We start from the raw sequence: 16,920 nt of genomic DNA, 5'->3' as shown, positions 1-16,920 counted from the left end.
CAAAAAGCCCCGATGCAACGGGCGGCGTCCCAACGGGCGGGGGGGGCTGGGCAAGGCATGGCGGTCTTGGGAAGGACGGCCAGGCGCGGGGGCTCTAGGGCATGGTCGAAAGGATCCTGGAATTCTAGACGGCAAGGAGGAAAGCTAGATGGTGGGCAGGGCGCATGTACCTGTGCTGCGCTAGCCACACGGCTGCCCGTCTCTTCGTCTCGTCGACGAGGTCGTCCTGCTTCGGCCTCCAAGGTAAAAAAGGGTCGTCTACCTAGGTCAGTAGCTCGAGGGGTGTGGTGGATGGTGGACAGGGGTGCCTTGTGCGATGCGCGCTTACCGGCTGCAGGGATCTGGCATCCATGTGAGCTCCAGGCTCTGAGCTCTGACTCCTTCTGCGCCTTGAGCTCTGACCTCCCTCTCTGCGTCTCTGCGTCTCTGCGTACATGACCTTGACCTTGACCCCGCGGGTTGAGTGCTCTTGTCAGTTGAAGGGTGGCCGCGTATGGCCAGGATCGGCAGCACGCTGCCGTCGGGAAGCGAGGCAGTCCCCATGTGCTCTTCTGGCTTCTCCGAGGGGAAATGGGTCAGAGAGAGGATGGACGAGTTGATGAGTCGCTCTCGATCAATCTTGTCGTGCGAGAGGCGCGCGTATGCCGCTGGCCAAGAGTGCATGTATGCCGAGACGACGCAGCCGGCAGCAAGTGATGCCGTGGGTATGTTGGACGCGGTGGACTCGATAGCCGACCTTGCTTGAGGTGGTCTGGTGGATGGAGATGCAGGTAAGCTCCCCAAGCCTGCCATGGTGGTGGGGAGCAAGGCCAGCCATGATGATGTTGCCGGGCTGCTTTGGTGTGGAGGCTAAGGCGGGACGTAAAGAGGGGAAATGGGCATAATTAGCACGGCTTGCTGAGCTACCGCCTCTGCTGCTGACATTGGCGTTGGTTGATTGGCTGCGTAGGCGGGGCATCGTCGGTGACTGGCCGAAGGTCATCTCAAGCTGTGCTAATTTGGTCTTTGACCTAAGGAGTGCGTGCGCCTGCAGTTCGATAGATGGGCTAATTTCTCATCGGATGGCTGCCTGTCCGTCGGTGTGTGTTCCCCATTCAATTAGCCCCGGTCGTGCCCACCTCTTCGTACATGCTTCACTGTGAGAGAGGTACATAGGTACATGTAGACCTTCTAGGCAGGGAGGTACTTACCTCCTCGTCTGTCTTCAAGCAAGCGAGCGAGTGCATACTCATTGGTCGGGCAGAATGGGAAACAACGTCTCATCGGGCTCCTGCTCATGGCTGCATGCCCACCGTTGCAACCCTACAGCAACGCTCCAGAATTTGGCTCTGGCTGTAATTTACACCAGACAGCCCTGCGACTCTAGCTTCCCTCGCCAGCCTTACATCGCTCCGTCGCGTCGGGCTCAAAGGAGTCTTTCAAATCTCGTCTCGGTGACAAACTCAGTCCCGCGTTTCCCTCAGCATAACGACCTGCCCAAAGTGCGAAGAAATAACGGGGTACCCCCAGACATTGCGTTTCGTTTCATGGCTCCAGGGCACCCCCTTTCTTCGGTTTCAGGGCATGCCGCCCCTCGCCAACTGCGCAGCCAGGCCCCCAGCATACGAACTTGCCTATACAGGTACAGCGCTCAGACGGCAGCCTTCCATCGCCTGGGCACGGTGCCCTGGAGGTGCTGTAAACTCGCCCCGAGCTCCCCCCCGTTCCTCGCCTGAGGTAGATTTCCGTCCAAGCTCCAGTTCGTCCGAGCTCCTCCTGCCTTGCCACTTGCGCTGCGCCCGTCCCCCCCCCCCCCACGGATCTTCTGATCTCTGCTGATCTCCTGGTCCCGTCCCCTGATGATGCCCTGGAAATCAAACACCAAATGCACCCCTGGCTCTCTCCTGTCACCCCCCCCCTCGCGTGTTTCTCTCGGACCTAGAGTTCTCTCTGGCCCAGAGCGCGGCATGTTCCTCCGATGGACCTACCTGACTTTCCCTCATGACAAGACTAGCTTTCCACCTGAGGGAAACCTTCAAGACCCAAGTCGCCCCAACTACAGTCACCCCCCCCCCCGGAGCAAAAGACCGCACGTCGCAGATGCAGCTAACTCAAATCTCCACAGGCAACATGCCGTCCTCTCCGAGAAGGGGAGGGAGAAAAGAAAGCCTATGTCAAGTTCGTCGACCGCGTCCCGTCGTCCAATCGCCCGACACCTCCCCCTATTCATCTCCCAGACTCTGCTCATTCGCGTCCCCCCCCCCCTTCCAACGTGCCACCGCAGTCGCTAGCTCCAGCCTACCTCGTCTGGAGCTTCCAAGACGACATGGCTGATCCTTCTGTCGAATCTCGCACCTCAGCCCTCGAGATGCGGCCTCCCGGTTGACCTGACCAAGCCTGACTGGCCGTGACACTACTAAGCGAGAGAGTGAGAAACACCAACAAGGCAGAAAATCATGAACAAGCCAGAGAAAGAGAGAGAGAGACGGCCTGAGTCTCGATGGGCCCCCAACATCGCGGCTGCGACAAGGCATCGCGCTTCTTGTTGGCCGCCAGAAAGGCCAGACCCGTTCGCCTCGCTGGGTGGTGCGCCACCAACAGACACTGTAGACCGCTCGCCGGGCATCATCATCTCTTCCCACCCGACGAAGGAGCCATGCGCATGCAGCTAGCTCCCTCGCAACGTCTTGGTAGGGTGGCCCGTATGACCCAACAGCCGCCGTTTACCGCACTGCATTTACGCCAACCTGACCTCTCACGACGCGAGTGCACGTCTTCTCACAGCAACAACGAAACGAGACGAGAGGGGGCTGCATGGTACGCATATTGTCAACATCATGTTGGATTCTATCTTCTTTCGTGATCTGCGCGCCATCTCCCCCATTCGGTGAAATGGGATGTTCATGCAGCTGATACATTATAATAACACACCGTCCCGCACAGGGGGCCGTCCCTCGATGCCCTACTTAGATGCCTGCCGAACGCTCCAAGGCCCGCGAGGGAAAGAGAAATAAAAAAGAGAACAAGAACTGGGTAGTGTGAACCGCACACGCGCATCCTCCAGGTCCTCGCAATGCAATGCAGCCGAGCCAAGCGCCGTGATACAGCGCCAACATGACGATGGTGCCGATGATGATGATAATGATGAACGGGGGGAATATGTGCTAGCCCGTCTCGACAAATGAAAAGAACAAGAAAAATATTCAACACCCTCCACCAATCTCCGCAACCTTTTCGCTCTGCGCGCCGGCCTAGTTGTCGTGCCTAAAGGTGCACTTATCACCCCTGGCACACTTGCCTTGTTGCCAGAACGAGCACGGTTTCGTCCCAATGAGCGCCTTGTTCGCCGGCCGATGAGGCGCCAACGTCGCCCCGCCTGGCGCGTTGCCCTTGCGCTTGCCGTTCTTGTCTCTGTCCCGTCGGCCCCCATCGCGTTCGTCGTGTTCGAAGCTGTCGCGCCTCTCGCCGCGATCACGGTAATCCAGGTCGTCATAGTCCAGTGCGTTCGGGTCGTGCGGCGGCTCGAAGCCACCGTGCTCCCGCCCGCGCCCTTGTTGTGCTGGCGCCTGCTGCTGTTGCTGCTGAAGCTGCGAGAGCGCCATCAGCTGTTGGTACCCTTGGTCGTTGGGGTTAAGCTCGTATGCGCCACCGCCGCCCGGGGTCTGGGCTTGAGGCAGGCTGATTTGTCCGAGAAGAGCCTGCAACTGAGCATCGCCCAGCTGCGGCCCCTGCCCGTTGGTGCCCTGCTGCGCCTGCTGAAGGAGAGCCATGTACTGCGCGTACTGCTCGTGCTGCTGCTGCTGCTGATAGTACGCAGCCCAGGCTTCCTCGTTGCTCTGCGGGGCGGGTCTGAGCCTGGTGATCCGCGGCTTGAAGACTGGCAGAGGGTTGCTGTGCCTGTCTCTCGACCTCGCGGCGGGCAGCTTCCCCAGCCTGTTTCTTGGCACGCAAGGCGGCCATCTCTTTGAAACCCTGTGCGCCACTCTCGTGATCGCTCTTCGTTGTTGGCCAGCCATGCGGGAGGCGCGGTGGCCGGAAACGGCCAGTCCTTTGCTACTGCAAATAGCTCTTCGAGAGCGTCTACCATAGCCTGGAAACCGGGATCGGGATAGTCGTGACGCCGACGCGTCTTGGGCGTTGTTGTGCTGTAAGGATCTCTTGAGCGCCACAGCCTCATTCGTTCCGACGCAAGAAGGCTGAGAACCTGCTCGGGAGCGGGAACATGAGGAATTGGTGGCACTTGCGTTGCATGCGGGAAGAGAGGCTTCGCATGTTGTTGCGGTGGTGTCATGTTGTAGTTGTACGTCTCCGCCGTCTGCTCCTGTGGTGCTGGCACAAGATTGCCTAGGAGCGAGTCGATCTTGGCTGCAGGATCATCCTTGAGTTGATGCAGACGCTTGGCAGCGTAGTACGTCGCTGCATCAGGTCCCTGGCTCGCAATGTCGCTCCACCGGTTGCGGATTTCTTGGTATTTGGGACCATCGCGCGGCAAGTGGCCAATCTTGGCACCCGAGTCGGGAAGAGATGGTTCGGGGACGGGCGACTTGGGGGTTGGCGGAATATCAGAAATTGACGTGTAAACAAACAACAGCTCCCTTCCCTCCCGCTCTTTGATGGAGTCCTGCTCCTCAGTGTGGAAAGTCTGGGTCCCGCCGCGCGTCACGAAAGCCTTGTCTCGGAAGTCCTTGGGAATGGTAGAGAGGTCCGTCGGTGTTGGGTCAGTCCAGGGACGGTAGGGCAGCTCATCATCTTCGTCGTCGTCCTCGGTATAGTTGCCACGCTGCTTCAGCATCATACCTTCCGAACGGTCATCGGCCGCATCTCTTGTCATATTATCCTGGTCCTCTGCCGCCTCCTTGTGGAAAATGCGGACTTGAACGAGCTCTGCCTCTGGCCTCCAAGTGACGCGCAGCTTGCGACGGGCTTCTTTCCGCAGACGCTTCGCTTGCTCTTCAGGTGTCTCGGGGACTTCACTCTGCTTGGTATCCTTCTTGGATGCCTGTGCATCCAGTTTTGGGCGTATTTATGGAGTCGAGAAGAGAACCGATGCTCGAGAGAGCGCTGGATGATGCGGTCGCCTTGGCCGGAGCAGCGCGAGGCTCCCGCTTTGCCTTCTTTGGCTCGCGGTCAATATCCATCAGCATGGGCCCAGACTTGGCCGGCATCAGCCGCGCTGTTTACGCTTCCTTCTGGTTTGATCACGGTCTTGTTGAGGAGCCGGTTCTTGCCAGCTAGAGTAGACGAGTTCGCGGGACGGGCTTTAGTGCCGGCAAGCTTCGAGAGAAGGCTGGTGCCCATCTGAGGCTTGGTGCCAACCTTGGCACCGAGGACACTGCTTGTTCCCTCGACGTTCAACTTTTTGCCGGGGCGGGAGTCTGTGTCGTCTTCATGAGGTCGTTTTGTGGGTGATGCTGCAACAGGCGTCTTGCTGGTGACGCCAGGTTTGACAAGTTTCGTAACAGGCGCACTGGCGGCAGACTTTTTGGCATCCGCTCCATTGACGGGCTCTTCCTTCTTGATGCGAGATGCCACTGTCTTGATAAGTTCCTTGACCTCGCTGTCGCCCTTGTCTGCGAATCTCTTCCGAACCGTCTCAAAGTTGACTGCGTCGGCAACCTTTTTCGTCAAGTTGATATTGGACATGAATCGAAGTGTGGCTTTGGGTAGAGGGCCAGAGTAGTCGGTCGCCTTGATGCAACCGATCAAGAGATTCACGAGGCTCAGAACGCCCTTCTGATGTCCGCCAAGGTTCTCCACCACAGCATCATCGCCATGTTTATGGGCGGCGTCGAGGACCTTTACGAACATGTCCTTCTTCTGCTCACCAACCTTCTGCAGTTGGGCCACTTCGCTCTCTGGCCGTTTCTCCTTGACCGCCTGATCGACCTCCTGCTTGGCCTTGGTCATGGCGGCTCTCAACTTGATGAAGAACTCACCAAGACTTTGCACAGCACCAGCGATCAGGGCATTGGTACGAACAGCAGATGGATCGATGTACACAATGCCGAGCACATCCCAGGCCGCAGCCTCTACTGGGTCTACTGGACGGACCTCGGGTCGTATGGGCTTCTTGCGTTCTTCTTCCTCCTCTTTCCGCGCCTTCCGCTGCGCCTTGGCCTTGGCAGCTTCGTCGGCTTTCAGCTGCTCCTGGAAGGTGAAGGGGTAATCGGCATATTTAGGCTTCCGGTTGCCAAGCGCTTTCATTTCCTTTTGGTATTGGTCGATGAATGGCTTCGCCTCTCTCTCTCGGTCTTCCGGCTTTCCTACAAAGTTCAGAGACGGTTTGTATTTGTCTGTGAACTTTCCCTGTATTTCGCAGGGGAGCTCATGATTGGCACCAGGAAGTATACGTCTGCCACTCTGTGATGGTAGCGCGACAAGAGGAGCTAATCTGTCGTAGCTTTTGGGTGTTGGGAGTTTTGCCGTTTCCGTCGATATGAGATAGTGTGCTCCGGGTACAAGAGGGAAAGCCTTTTTCGCAGCAGCAGGCCGCTTGGCGAATTGGACAACGGCGGCCAGCTCGTCATCTGTGCTTGTGGGGGGTACGAGACTCTCTTTGTTGTCGAATGCTGTTCTTAAGATTACTGGCCGTGGAGAACCGGCGGACTCTGGCTCTGACTCCTTCTTCACAGTACGCTTTCGTTTCTTGGCTGCTTGCTCAGCCTGCAGTGACTCCTGAAAGCCAGCTTGCGACACCGTCTGAGGGGACGGAACGCTTACTATGGATTGCTGGTCCAGCGGCTGAGGGCTAGCTGAAAAGCCGGCCGAGGCTTGGTGTTGCACTTGAGGTTGGGACTGTGGCTTCAGCTCGGTAGGTGGGCGGGCGAGTGGCTGAAAGGTTGCTGTTGAGCTTGGATGAGAATACCCCATTTGCTGCTGAGGAATGAACTGGGCCTGTTCATACGGCACCTGTGATGGGTTGGGTAGAGCCTGGACGTTCTGGTGTGTGCTTTGTTGTGCAGCGATTGGTTGGGCTTGGTAAGGATGTGGTGAGCCGGAGAATACCCTGTCAGGTTGAAGAGAACGTGGCTGCTGCTGCTGTTGGTGGAGGTGTGGTTGGAGTTGATGTTGATGTTGGGGTTGAGAGAAGCCTTGCGCTGGAGAGTATGTTTGCGGCCTCAAGTCAAACTGCGGGTGCTGTTGTATGGGCGTGTGGCTCTGCTGGCGTTGTTGGGTTATCAATTGGGCCTCCGGAAATGTCGGCACCTGGCTGTTGTAGGCAGATGCACCTTGCCCCTGGTACTGGTAAGGAGCCTGAGAGAACTGCTGGGGATGGCCATGGCCATTACTGGGAGTTTGGCTATGATGCTGGCCAAGACTCGCAGGCTGGCTGTATATGTCTTGATGGAAATTATCTAGAGCCTGCATTGACTGGTCTTGTGCTGGTTGTGAGTACGATCCATCGAGCGCGAACTGATTTGAGCCGTGATGAAACCCCCCGTGGCTCAATGTTGACATGGTATCGTGATCATTGGTGATGGTTGGCTGTCCCTGATGCGAGGAGCCGAGCTGGGAGTACGCATCCTGTCCTGGCATCGGGTGTGACCAGCTCTGGACATTCTCGAATTGATTGGCGCCATCTTGGTAGCTGTATGAATCGGACCAGAGAGCGTTCTGATCCTGGCCTGCGCCTGTCTGGCCTGTATTCTGCCAGTCTTGCATCGTGGATCAACTTGATGGAAGTTGACGTGAGCAATTGCCCAGAAAGACAAGATTCTGATTGGTTCTGCAGATGGATGGGGATGGATGAGATGATTTGCAGATGAGGGACTGGGTAAGAGCCAATCAGCACAGGTGTAGACGATGTACCGCGCGAGAAAGAGGCTAGCGGGAACAGGAAAGGTGGGGCAACTCGCGGACAGCCTTTGGGCGAGAGAGTATGGTGGATCCAAAGTACAGCGGCACTTACAAATTGCTGAGAAGGTACCTGAAAGTGCAGGGTGCAGCGTCAGCATTCTGTTCAGCGGCCTCAAGATCGACCATGGACAGAGTTCGGGTCTTGGACCTTTTTTTTTTGTTTTTTGGGCAAGTGTGGAGGGTTTGCATACCAAGGAAAAGGCAATCCAGCGACGGGGAATCCGTCAATGATTATATGGGTTGTTTTCTGTGTAGGATGGAAATCTGCACAAAGGCGATTAGCTTCTGCTAGAACAGAACTCTTTGATCTGCAAGTTGTGCGAGAGGGAAGGAATAAGTGCAAGGAGGATGAAGGCAGAGTCGGCGAATCGCATTCGGCACTGGAGTCCATATTGATCCGACACAGTTCTGAAGAGGCTCGAGGAAAAGTAAGCGCAGCAGGCAGTCAGTGTTCCCGAGACGAGGAGAACGACGCTGGAAGGAGAAAGGCTGCGGTCGTGGAAACCCGTGGCCAACAAGTCTGGTGGTTGACCAGAGCGTATTCCTCGCACCGAGTTGCTGATGAGAGCCACCACAAGTAACTGTTTTTTCGAGAAGTGCTGTAATTGCCGGCCTTTTTAGCAGCCATCTGTCAAATCCGCTCGAAGACCCCAGCGGAAGTTGATGTGGTGCACTAAAAGCGAGCCCTTTCAGAACAACTCCGAAGCAGAACCTGCTGCAAATACCAGCCCTGGACGAAAAGCGGTGTCTGGGTCAATTCCGACCTGCAGCAGTAGTGTGTGTTTGACTGGTTCCATGATCGCAGCGAGCCACCCCACCAACACCACTGGCCGATCCTCGCCAACTGGATCCTGGAGCTGCCGCCCAACGAACGCGTCCTGCCTGCTTTGCACTTTGCAGACGAGTTTAAAGGGCAGTTCTACTCGCGAAGCCTGCCTGCTCTCCTCGCGTATCAAGCGCGAGCTTGTTGGGCTGCCTGGCTCGTCCTCATGTTGAACCTGCAATTAAAGCTGCGAGATCCCTGGGTGCGAGAGACCAAAGAGACTCTCAAACAAGATGCAAAGCTGTTCACGGAAATTTTGACGATGCTGCACCTCCGTCGAGAGGTGCAGCACATTCAGCGGCCAGAAAACGCGATTTTGCGGGTGGGCTTGGGAAAGGGGATGGGATAGTGTTTTGAGGGGGTTATGAGGGCAATTGTCAGTCGAGCGGGGAGAGGAGGTCACCGTACCCTGCAAACGTTGTTCCCAACGACTCAAATCGCGCTCTTGCGCACTTCCTTTGCTGGAGCTGGTCGCGTGACGAGTCCCAAATGCTTTCCCTCTTATTTGATGGCAATCATTACAGAAGCGGACATGATTGATAGCAGAAAATTAAGGGAGAGAGGAAACGACCGCGAGAAAAGAGGGTTGATGGATGAATGGGCCGAAAGGGATTTGCGCGTGATCTGTGTGATGACGGCTGGATGGGCGCCAGAAAGTACGTGTCGAGGTGGAATGAGTAGTTCTCTGCGACTCTCCCAGAGCTTCCTGTGGCCAGGAAACGACGCGGCAAGAATCAATTTATACGAGCAGAAGCAAGCCTTTAGACGCGGTGTAGGTCGGCTTGTCGCGCGCGATGGCTTCCGCGAACGTATTGATGGAAAGGCGTCGCGGGTTTACAGAGAAGAGATGGTTGGTGAGAAGGGGAAAAGTCGGTCGCGCTTTCGCACCGACAATGACTGTCAGAGGTCAGGAAGGTGATTGTTGCCCGATATGCCAGGCAGCAACGCATATATCGGATCGCCGCAAGACACCGATTGTAGACGAGTGGGTTGGCGCTATGCAGGTAAAGGCTGTACCGGCGTATCCAGCTGTTCACCCCACCCGCCCTTGTGCCAGCAGACGACTGACGGCTGGGCTGTTTCAGTGGGTCCGACCTTGAGAACACGGAGGCTAGAGGCGGGATAGCTAGGTGCCTGGCCTCGAATAGTTGCGATTCGTGGTCACAGTTCACGTTGACGGCCGACCTTGCTTTTCGATCCTGCGCCAGCCGAGTTTCACACAATAATCCTCGCTTCCTGCATCGGGGCGATCAGGATAGCTCCTCTCACGCGCGACACACACTACACCAATCACCACACAAACCCCAGCAGGAGCTCAATAGCTCTTCGCCATCTGCAATGGCATCCAAAGGCACCTCCTTGAGGGACCGCCAGATCGGTTAGTACATTGGAGCTTCAGGATTGTTCTTGATACTGGAGAGACACTAACGTATTGCAGCCTCCCTCAAGAAGATCTTGAACCTGAACGATGCCATTGATACGACCGAGACCGACGAATCCCACGTGAGCGCGATCGCACCGTCATCCATCCTCACGGCAGATGGCGAACCGATATGGAAGGTCCTTTGCTTCGACGACCTCGGACGTGATGTTTGCAGCTCTGTCCTGACGGTCCAGAACCTCAGGTCTCTGGGCGTTACACTCCACACGTACTGTGGCTCTCCAGACACTCGACTGTGGCACGGCTATGGGCTAACCACAGAATAGACATATTGGCGCCTCGCGACACCCGATCCCAGACGTCCCCGTTATCTATCTTGTCGAGCCAACGCCCCAGAACATGAAGCAGATCACTGCCGATCTACAGAATGGGCTCTACTCTCCAGCATATGTAGGTCTTACGCTGCGAGGTCCGTGAAGATTTTATCCCTGACCAGCCCACAGATCAATTGTTTGGAGGCATTCCGCGAGCAGCCTTGGAGGATTTCGCCGCAGAGACTGCCGCTGCCGAAACATCAGAAAATATTGCCCAACTCTTCGACCAATACCTCAACTTCATCGTCGAGGAGCCTGATCTTTTCAGGCTGGGAATCCCAAAGGCATACTCGGCGCTCAACAGCGCCAAGACGACCGACGAGAAGCTTGATGAGCTGGTAGACACTATCGTCAATCGGCTGTTCAGCGTTGTCGTGACCATGGGTGGGTCCACTGTGCCGTTCTCGAGACGCGTGAACTAACAGTCAGCTAGGCGTTATTCCCATCATTCGGTGCCCTAAGGGAGCGGCTGCTGAAATGATATCTGCAAAGCTCGATCGGAAACTGCGCGACCACATCCTCAACTCGAAAGACAACCTCTTCTCTTCAAGTGCCCGGTCAAACACATCAGCGACACCGACATCACGCCCTGTGTTGGTTATTCTCGACCGAGATGTGGATCTTCTCCCAATGCTTTCGCATTCCTGGACATACCAGTCCCTGGTGCAAGACGTGCTCTCTATGGAGAAGAGGCGCATCACCATTGTGGATGAGGGAAAGACGAAGAAGACTTATGATCTGACCAACGAGGACTTCTTTTGGAGGAAAAACAGCCTGTTACCGTTTCCCCAGGTCGCCGAAGACATTGATTCTGAATTGACGAAGTACAAGGAAGAGGCCACGCAAATCACAGCCAAGACGTCAGTACAGCGGGATCATTTGTTTCGGGTTCTCTGCTAACTGTGTCGACAGCGGTGTGTCCGATCTCGAAGACCTGCAAAATGATACGAGCGCCAGTGCGCAGCACCTCAAAGCTGCCATCACGTTACTTCCCGAACTGCGAGAGCGCAAGGCCGTGCTGGATATGCACATGAATATCTTGGCTGCTCTTCTCACCGGCATTAAAGATCGGCAGCTAGACAACTACTTCCAGCTCGAGGAGAACATCACCAAGCAGACCAAGGCGCAAATGATGGAGCTCATCAAGAGCGATGAGGGACAAGCCGCCGACAAGCTGCGACTCTTCATCTACTTCTTCCTGAGCTCCAACTCGGAACAGGCCGAACTGAGTCGAACGGAGTGGGAGGGCTTCGTCGAAGCGCTGACGGCCGCGGGCGCGGACGTCGAGTGTCTGCCATATATCCGACAGTACGTTATCTAGCCATGGCGCTTACCTCTCTATTTTTATCTTCGTGGAAGGGCTTTTGCTGACATTTGCAAGACTGAAATCGACGACAAAGCTGACGAACCTCACCACCATCAACAACCCGTCGCCCCAACAGGCCGGCAGCACCGACTTGTTCGGCCGCTTCTCGTCCATATCCAGCCGTCTCACCGACCGACTGAAGGAGAGCGGCGTACCCACGGGTCTCTCCTCCAACTTTGAGTCGCTCATCGGCGGCATCAAGACGTTCCTGCCCGCCGACCGCGACTTCACCATTACCAAAATCATCGAGAGCATCATGGACCCCTCGACGGCCTCGAGCACGGCCATCGCCAAAACGGAAAACTACCTCTACTTTGATCCCCGCTCCGCCAACGCCCGCGGCACCATGCCCCCGCCCAGCTCCGTGCGCGCCGGCGGCCCCGGCTCGGCCCTCCCCGGCGGTCTTCCGGGCCAGGGCGGTCCCGGTGGCCCCGGAGCCGGCACGGGCGCCAGCTTCGGCCAGCGCCGCCAGGGCTTCTCCGAGGCCATCGTCTTCACCGTCGGCGGCGGCAGCATGGACGAGTACGGCAACTTGCAGGAGTGGGTCGCGCGGACGGGCGGCGATCGCGCGCGGAAGAGGGTCGTGTACGGGTCCACGGACCTGCTCAACGCCCAGGCGTTCTTGGAGCAGGAGTTGAACACGCTGGGAAGGGAGGTGGCGTCTTAGGCGCGGGGTCTGCGTGCCGAGTTCCCAATACAACCAGTCTTCCCAACGTTTGCAGGTATGCCGTCAGTCGGCGTGGATGAGGCGGTTAAAAAGCCACCAAGGAGAATGCGGCCGTCGTGTGATTCTCGCCATGCTGTGACTGTGTAATCCCTCTTGACGCGAGCGAGACACTAGGAGAGAGACATACGTGCGAGAACCATTCGTCACTACATCAACAATCAAGACAGCATTCACGAAAAGGGAGCCGAGTCTTTGATTTCGATTTCTTCATAAACCCAGTCCCAGGCGTCAAGCCGGACAACTAGACAACCAGAACAGCTAAGGTACAACAACAAGCTTACTCAAATCCCCCGCCCGCCCCATTCATCCAATCCACCGAGTCCTTCGTGTTTTTCTCTTGTCCCCCTGACTCGATCCTCCCCTGTAAACAATCAACAAGCGTGCGCTTTCTTTCATCTTTCGTCATGCACCGTGTAATGTTCGTTGAGAGACGGGAGAGTGGCCCCCCCTTTGCGATTGTGTCTCTCTTTCTTTCGCCGCGTCTCGGGTATTGTCCACGCCCAGTCATGAATGAAGCAACTGAAACAAATCAAAATCAAACCAAACAGCCAAAAAAAAAACCATTCTTCTGGTCTCCAGAACGAAGCAGGAAGAAGAAAAGGGGAGAAGAACCCGCGTGTACAGAATCGAAAGGAGAAGAAGACCAAAATCTTACACGCCCCTAAACATGCGCACGACCAGGAACCACATGGCGCCAATGAACTTGAACGCCGACAGGCCGGCCACGGACCACAGGACAACAGTCATGTAGATGTTGGCCCTGGCGTTCGGGTCTTCTTCCTCGGCGGTCTTGTTCCTTGGGTCGATGCGGTCGAGGCCGGCCGCACTGAGAACGACAGCCGCGAGGCCAAAATTCGTAATCATCCAGGCGAGGACCGTGATGGAACGGACGCCGCGGTAGTAGTCCATCTGAGCTTCTGCTCTCTGTGCCTCTGTCGGGGTGTGAACCACCTTGATGGGCTTGGAGCCAAAGGCGGTGAGCTCGCGTTCGTACTGGGCGTTGAGATCCGACTCATCAGGCAGGTCTGTCTTGCCGGAGCCGTCCTTCGTGCTGACGGAGGGCAGCTTTTCTGCCTGGTCGTCGCCCTTGGTACCCCAGGAAATATCGTGCGTGTTGCAGAAGGCGTAGACGTTGAGGATGTTGATGTAGGTTGGCGTGAGCAACATGTATTGGACGAACGAGGTGAACATGTGCCAGGGATCGAACATGAGGAACGACGCGAGGAACCAAATACCGTACGTCGACATGACGGAGACGATCAGCGTGTAGAAAACAGGGTTTCTAAACAGTTCATCCAAGCTGAAAGGGGTACCGTCGTTGACGTCTGCGATAATGGCCTTGACAGCAATGAAAATGGCCGCGAACATGAGATATCTGTACGAGTGATTAGCTGGGAGACTGGTGAGTGACAAGCTCGCATCAAAAACTTACACCATGATGATCGCCCAGAAGTACACCATGGTTGTGTAGTACCACCTCGAGCCGGACGGACGGTTACCCATGCTGAGGACGAAGCAAGTGAAGAGCGCAACGCCGTACAGCCATGTAAAGACAACGCCGAGAATCTCACCGGTCCTACCGAGGAGTTCATCGCCGCCGAGACTCTTTGTCAGGATACTAAAGACGAGGAAGAAGTGCCAACGGCAAACCACGCGAGAACCATAGTCGATGACGAGGAAGATGAACTCGATGAACAGCATGACCTTTCGGAGGAAGGAGTGGTCTGAGCGGAAGAATTGGTAAAAGTGAGCAATGGCATAGATGGCGGCGAAGAATGAACCGTTGAGCCATCGTCGTCGTTGCAGAACCAGTTCTGTGACCGTATCCGGAACATCGGTTTCGCCCGTGGCCGACTTGACGTACTGCAGAATCCAGTGACAGTTGCGCTTGGTCACTAGCTCGAAGCAGAGAATACGATCCTCGGCCAGATACATGTTGGACTCGAAGATGCCCGCATCAGAGCCGTGAAGCGTTTCGCCAGCGAAGTACTTCTCCAGGGGGCCCTGACCGTTCTTGTCGTTCTGCAGCGCAACGTAGCGATACGCCGAAAAGGCACCGGGCAAGACGGAGATGAAACCAAAGGCCGATTCCAAGGGTTTGTCCAAGATGTTACTCATCTTGTACTCAAAGTTTTGTGTGGCGATCAGGGGGTTGAGCAGGTTCTTGCCACCGGTACCCAACATGGCTTTGATCTCACCACATGCACCAGCGCACATGGGCTCGAGGTCGAACGCCTTCCAGAGGTGGTAGATCGAGTTGCCGCCCGGCTTGGTACCAGCATCGAGAAGCACGCAAATGTTGGGGTCGAGGACTCTGCCGAAAGCAGAGAAGAACCATCTGTGCGAGTTGATCTTCTTCTGGTTCTTTTCCTTGAGGCAGAACAGGATCTGAACGGGCTGCTGCTTCGGGACAAGCTGAACCACACCCTTCTCGATGCGCATGCCGACCTGGGTGGTGTACTCGTAGATGTGAGACGTCACGTCCTTGCCATTGACCTGCTGCTTTGCAATGCCCTCTTGGTACACGCCCATACCGGCCAAGAGCGCGCGAGTGCGGGGGTTGATCTTGGACCGACCGTCGCTGACGACGCAGACGACAATCTTCTTCCAGGCGTCCTTGCCCCATGTCTTACTCTCCTTGCGGTTGCACATGTACTCAATGTTCTTGAAGACACCAATCATGGAGCGCGCGAACAGAATCTCATCTTCGTTGTACATTGTGACGACAATGAACAGCTCAGTATGTCGCGGTTTCGAGAAGAGTCTCTGTCGAAGAGTAAAGTTCTCGTCGTAGAAATGGTCGGGATCACACGTTGCGGCAGAGTACCGCATGTGCGTAAACTCATCACGCTCGCCGTGCGGCAGCTGATTCAGCAGTCTGGGGGGGACAGGACAGTCGAGTACGAGGTTGCCCCGGTACAACAGAACCTGCTTCACCGTCTTCCACCTCTTGATGCCGCCGCCAGCGCCTTGCGGCGTGGGCTGGTCCTGGTATGGCTCACTCGCGTGGGAGTCCTGGTGGGGCAGCATCGGCCGCAGGTCGTCGTGGTCGTAGCCCGGCTGGCCGGGGTCGTAGCCAAGCGGAGTGCCCTCCATGGGAGTAGGCTCGTAGGGCTGATTGTAGTAGGCATCGTGATGAGCCTCGGGGTTGACAGCGTAATCTGTCTGGTACGGGCCTCGTTGGTGGGGGTCAGCGAAGGGGCTGTTCCTGCTGAGGTTGTCTACTGATTGCTAGAGGGGCAATGAAGGTTAGCTGATCTGTTGCTGCCTGAAAAGTGGACATGTTGCACTCACGGCGGCGTTCAGCTGAAGCTGGTCGCTCGGAGTACCATATCTGCCGGGCACAGAGCCAGGAGACGGACCCGTCTGAGGGTAGTCGAGCTGCTCTGGCCGCCCGTAGGGACGGTCGTCTAGTTGGTAGCCTTGCTGCATGGGGTGGCCTGGTGAAGGTGAACGCCGTACACGGTCGTTGTAGAAATCGTCGTCTGTAGAGCGCGGATATTAGATTTGTGGAGTGGAAAGTAGCATGCAGATGTTCCAGAGGCGAAGGCGAGTGGTGACAGTAGGATCACGAGGATGAACACAGAGACAGCCCTACTGTCTGTTGGATTCACAAGGACGAAGGCGGCGTCCAGAGGTGGGTGGGGTTTCGGTGAAGTGTGGACAGGTGATGATGGAGACGCTTTCTCAAAATATTGAGAGTGGGAAACGGGTCAAGGGAATACGAAAGGTTAGGAAAGTTCCTACTCGCCTAAACGATTATACGCCATGGTTCACAGGGGGGGGTGTGGATGTGACAAGACGATCTGGGGAACGTGTGTTTGAGGCCAATGGGCCGTGTGTGTACTCTGATCGTCTTTGGATTGCTGCGTTGTGCGCGCTGTCTGTCGGTGTGCTCCCTAGAAGTCGTCCGTCAATGGGATTGATTGTTCTCGAGCTGGCGCGCCGCAGCTGGGTGGAGGGGGTGTCCGAGGTTGCGACGAGAGGGCTACGTGTGTATGTGCGACAAGACGTCAACTCGTGCGCAGGGTCCCTGCCAGGTTTCTTGAGACGGAGCCGGATCGGATGCGATGCGACGTGATGCCGGTGGATCGTGTCGGTTGAGAGAAGAAGTCATGCGATGGGGGATCGAGGAGGGTCAAAGGTGGTCGAGTGGTACCAGAGAGATGCGGCAGCGGGAGGCCCTTTCGATTAGGGGGGGCGCGCCTTCTCGGGGTTTCAAGCTGATGAAGATGAAATTCGTAGCAGATGACGGCGGGCATGCGATGGGCGATGGGCAGTAACAAGGGTGTCTGGTTGGATTGCCGCCGTTGCTTTGGTAGCCGTTTCTGGTTGCTTGGGAGCGAGGGTAGGGAGAGAGGGTGAGTGTGGGTGGACGGGACAGATGGTGGTGGGTCACAGCTTTAATTCCAA

The 16,920-nt window shown here is 56.4% G+C and overlaps 3 protein-coding genes across 3 annotated transcripts; 1 reads left to right on the top strand and 2 right to left on the bottom strand.

The window, feature by feature from the left end:
* Positions 1 to 3,230: 3,230 nt before the first annotated feature.
* VDBG_02115 (conserved hypothetical protein) lies at positions 3,231 to 7,641 on the bottom strand (the record flags this gene model as incomplete). Its single annotated transcript, XM_003007881.1, has 3 exons — positions 3,231 to 3,834; positions 3,951 to 4,978; positions 5,161 to 7,641. 3 exons carry the CDS (start codon positions 7,639 to 7,641, stop codon positions 3,231 to 3,233), a joined length of 4,113 nt encoding a protein of 1,370 aa, XP_003007927.1.
* Positions 7,642 to 9,997: 2,356 nt separating this feature from the next.
* VDBG_02114 (SEC1 family transport protein SLY1) lies at positions 9,998 to 12,447 on the top strand (the record flags this gene model as incomplete). Its single annotated transcript, XM_003007880.1, has 7 exons — positions 9,998 to 10,037; positions 10,098 to 10,308; positions 10,367 to 10,509; positions 10,544 to 10,798; positions 10,848 to 11,274; positions 11,327 to 11,722; positions 11,796 to 12,447. 7 exons carry the CDS (start codon positions 9,998 to 10,000, stop codon positions 12,445 to 12,447), a joined length of 2,124 nt encoding a protein of 707 aa, XP_003007926.1.
* Positions 12,448 to 13,158: 711 nt separating this feature from the next.
* Positions 13,159 to 15,939, bottom strand: VDBG_02113 (chitin synthase; the record flags this gene model as incomplete). The annotated part of the gene is made up of 3 exons (XM_003007879.1): positions 13,159 to 13,882; positions 13,940 to 15,738; positions 15,802 to 15,939. The coding sequence occupies 3 exons, from the start codon at positions 15,937 to 15,939 to the stop codon at positions 13,159 to 13,161; spliced, it is 2,661 nt and encodes an 886-aa protein (XP_003007925.1).
* Between the last annotated feature and the right edge of the window lie 981 nt (positions 15,940 to 16,920).

This window comes from Verticillium alfalfae, genomic scaffold (assembly GCF_000150825.1).
Source record: "Verticillium alfalfae VaMs.102 supercont1.2 genomic scaffold, whole genome shotgun sequence".
NCBI classification, from domain to species: domain Eukaryota; kingdom Fungi; phylum Ascomycota; class Sordariomycetes; order Glomerellales; family Plectosphaerellaceae; genus Verticillium; species Verticillium alfalfae.
The sequence above is the reverse complement of the archived record's forward strand: the minus strand, read 5'-3'. Positions and strand labels throughout refer to the sequence as shown.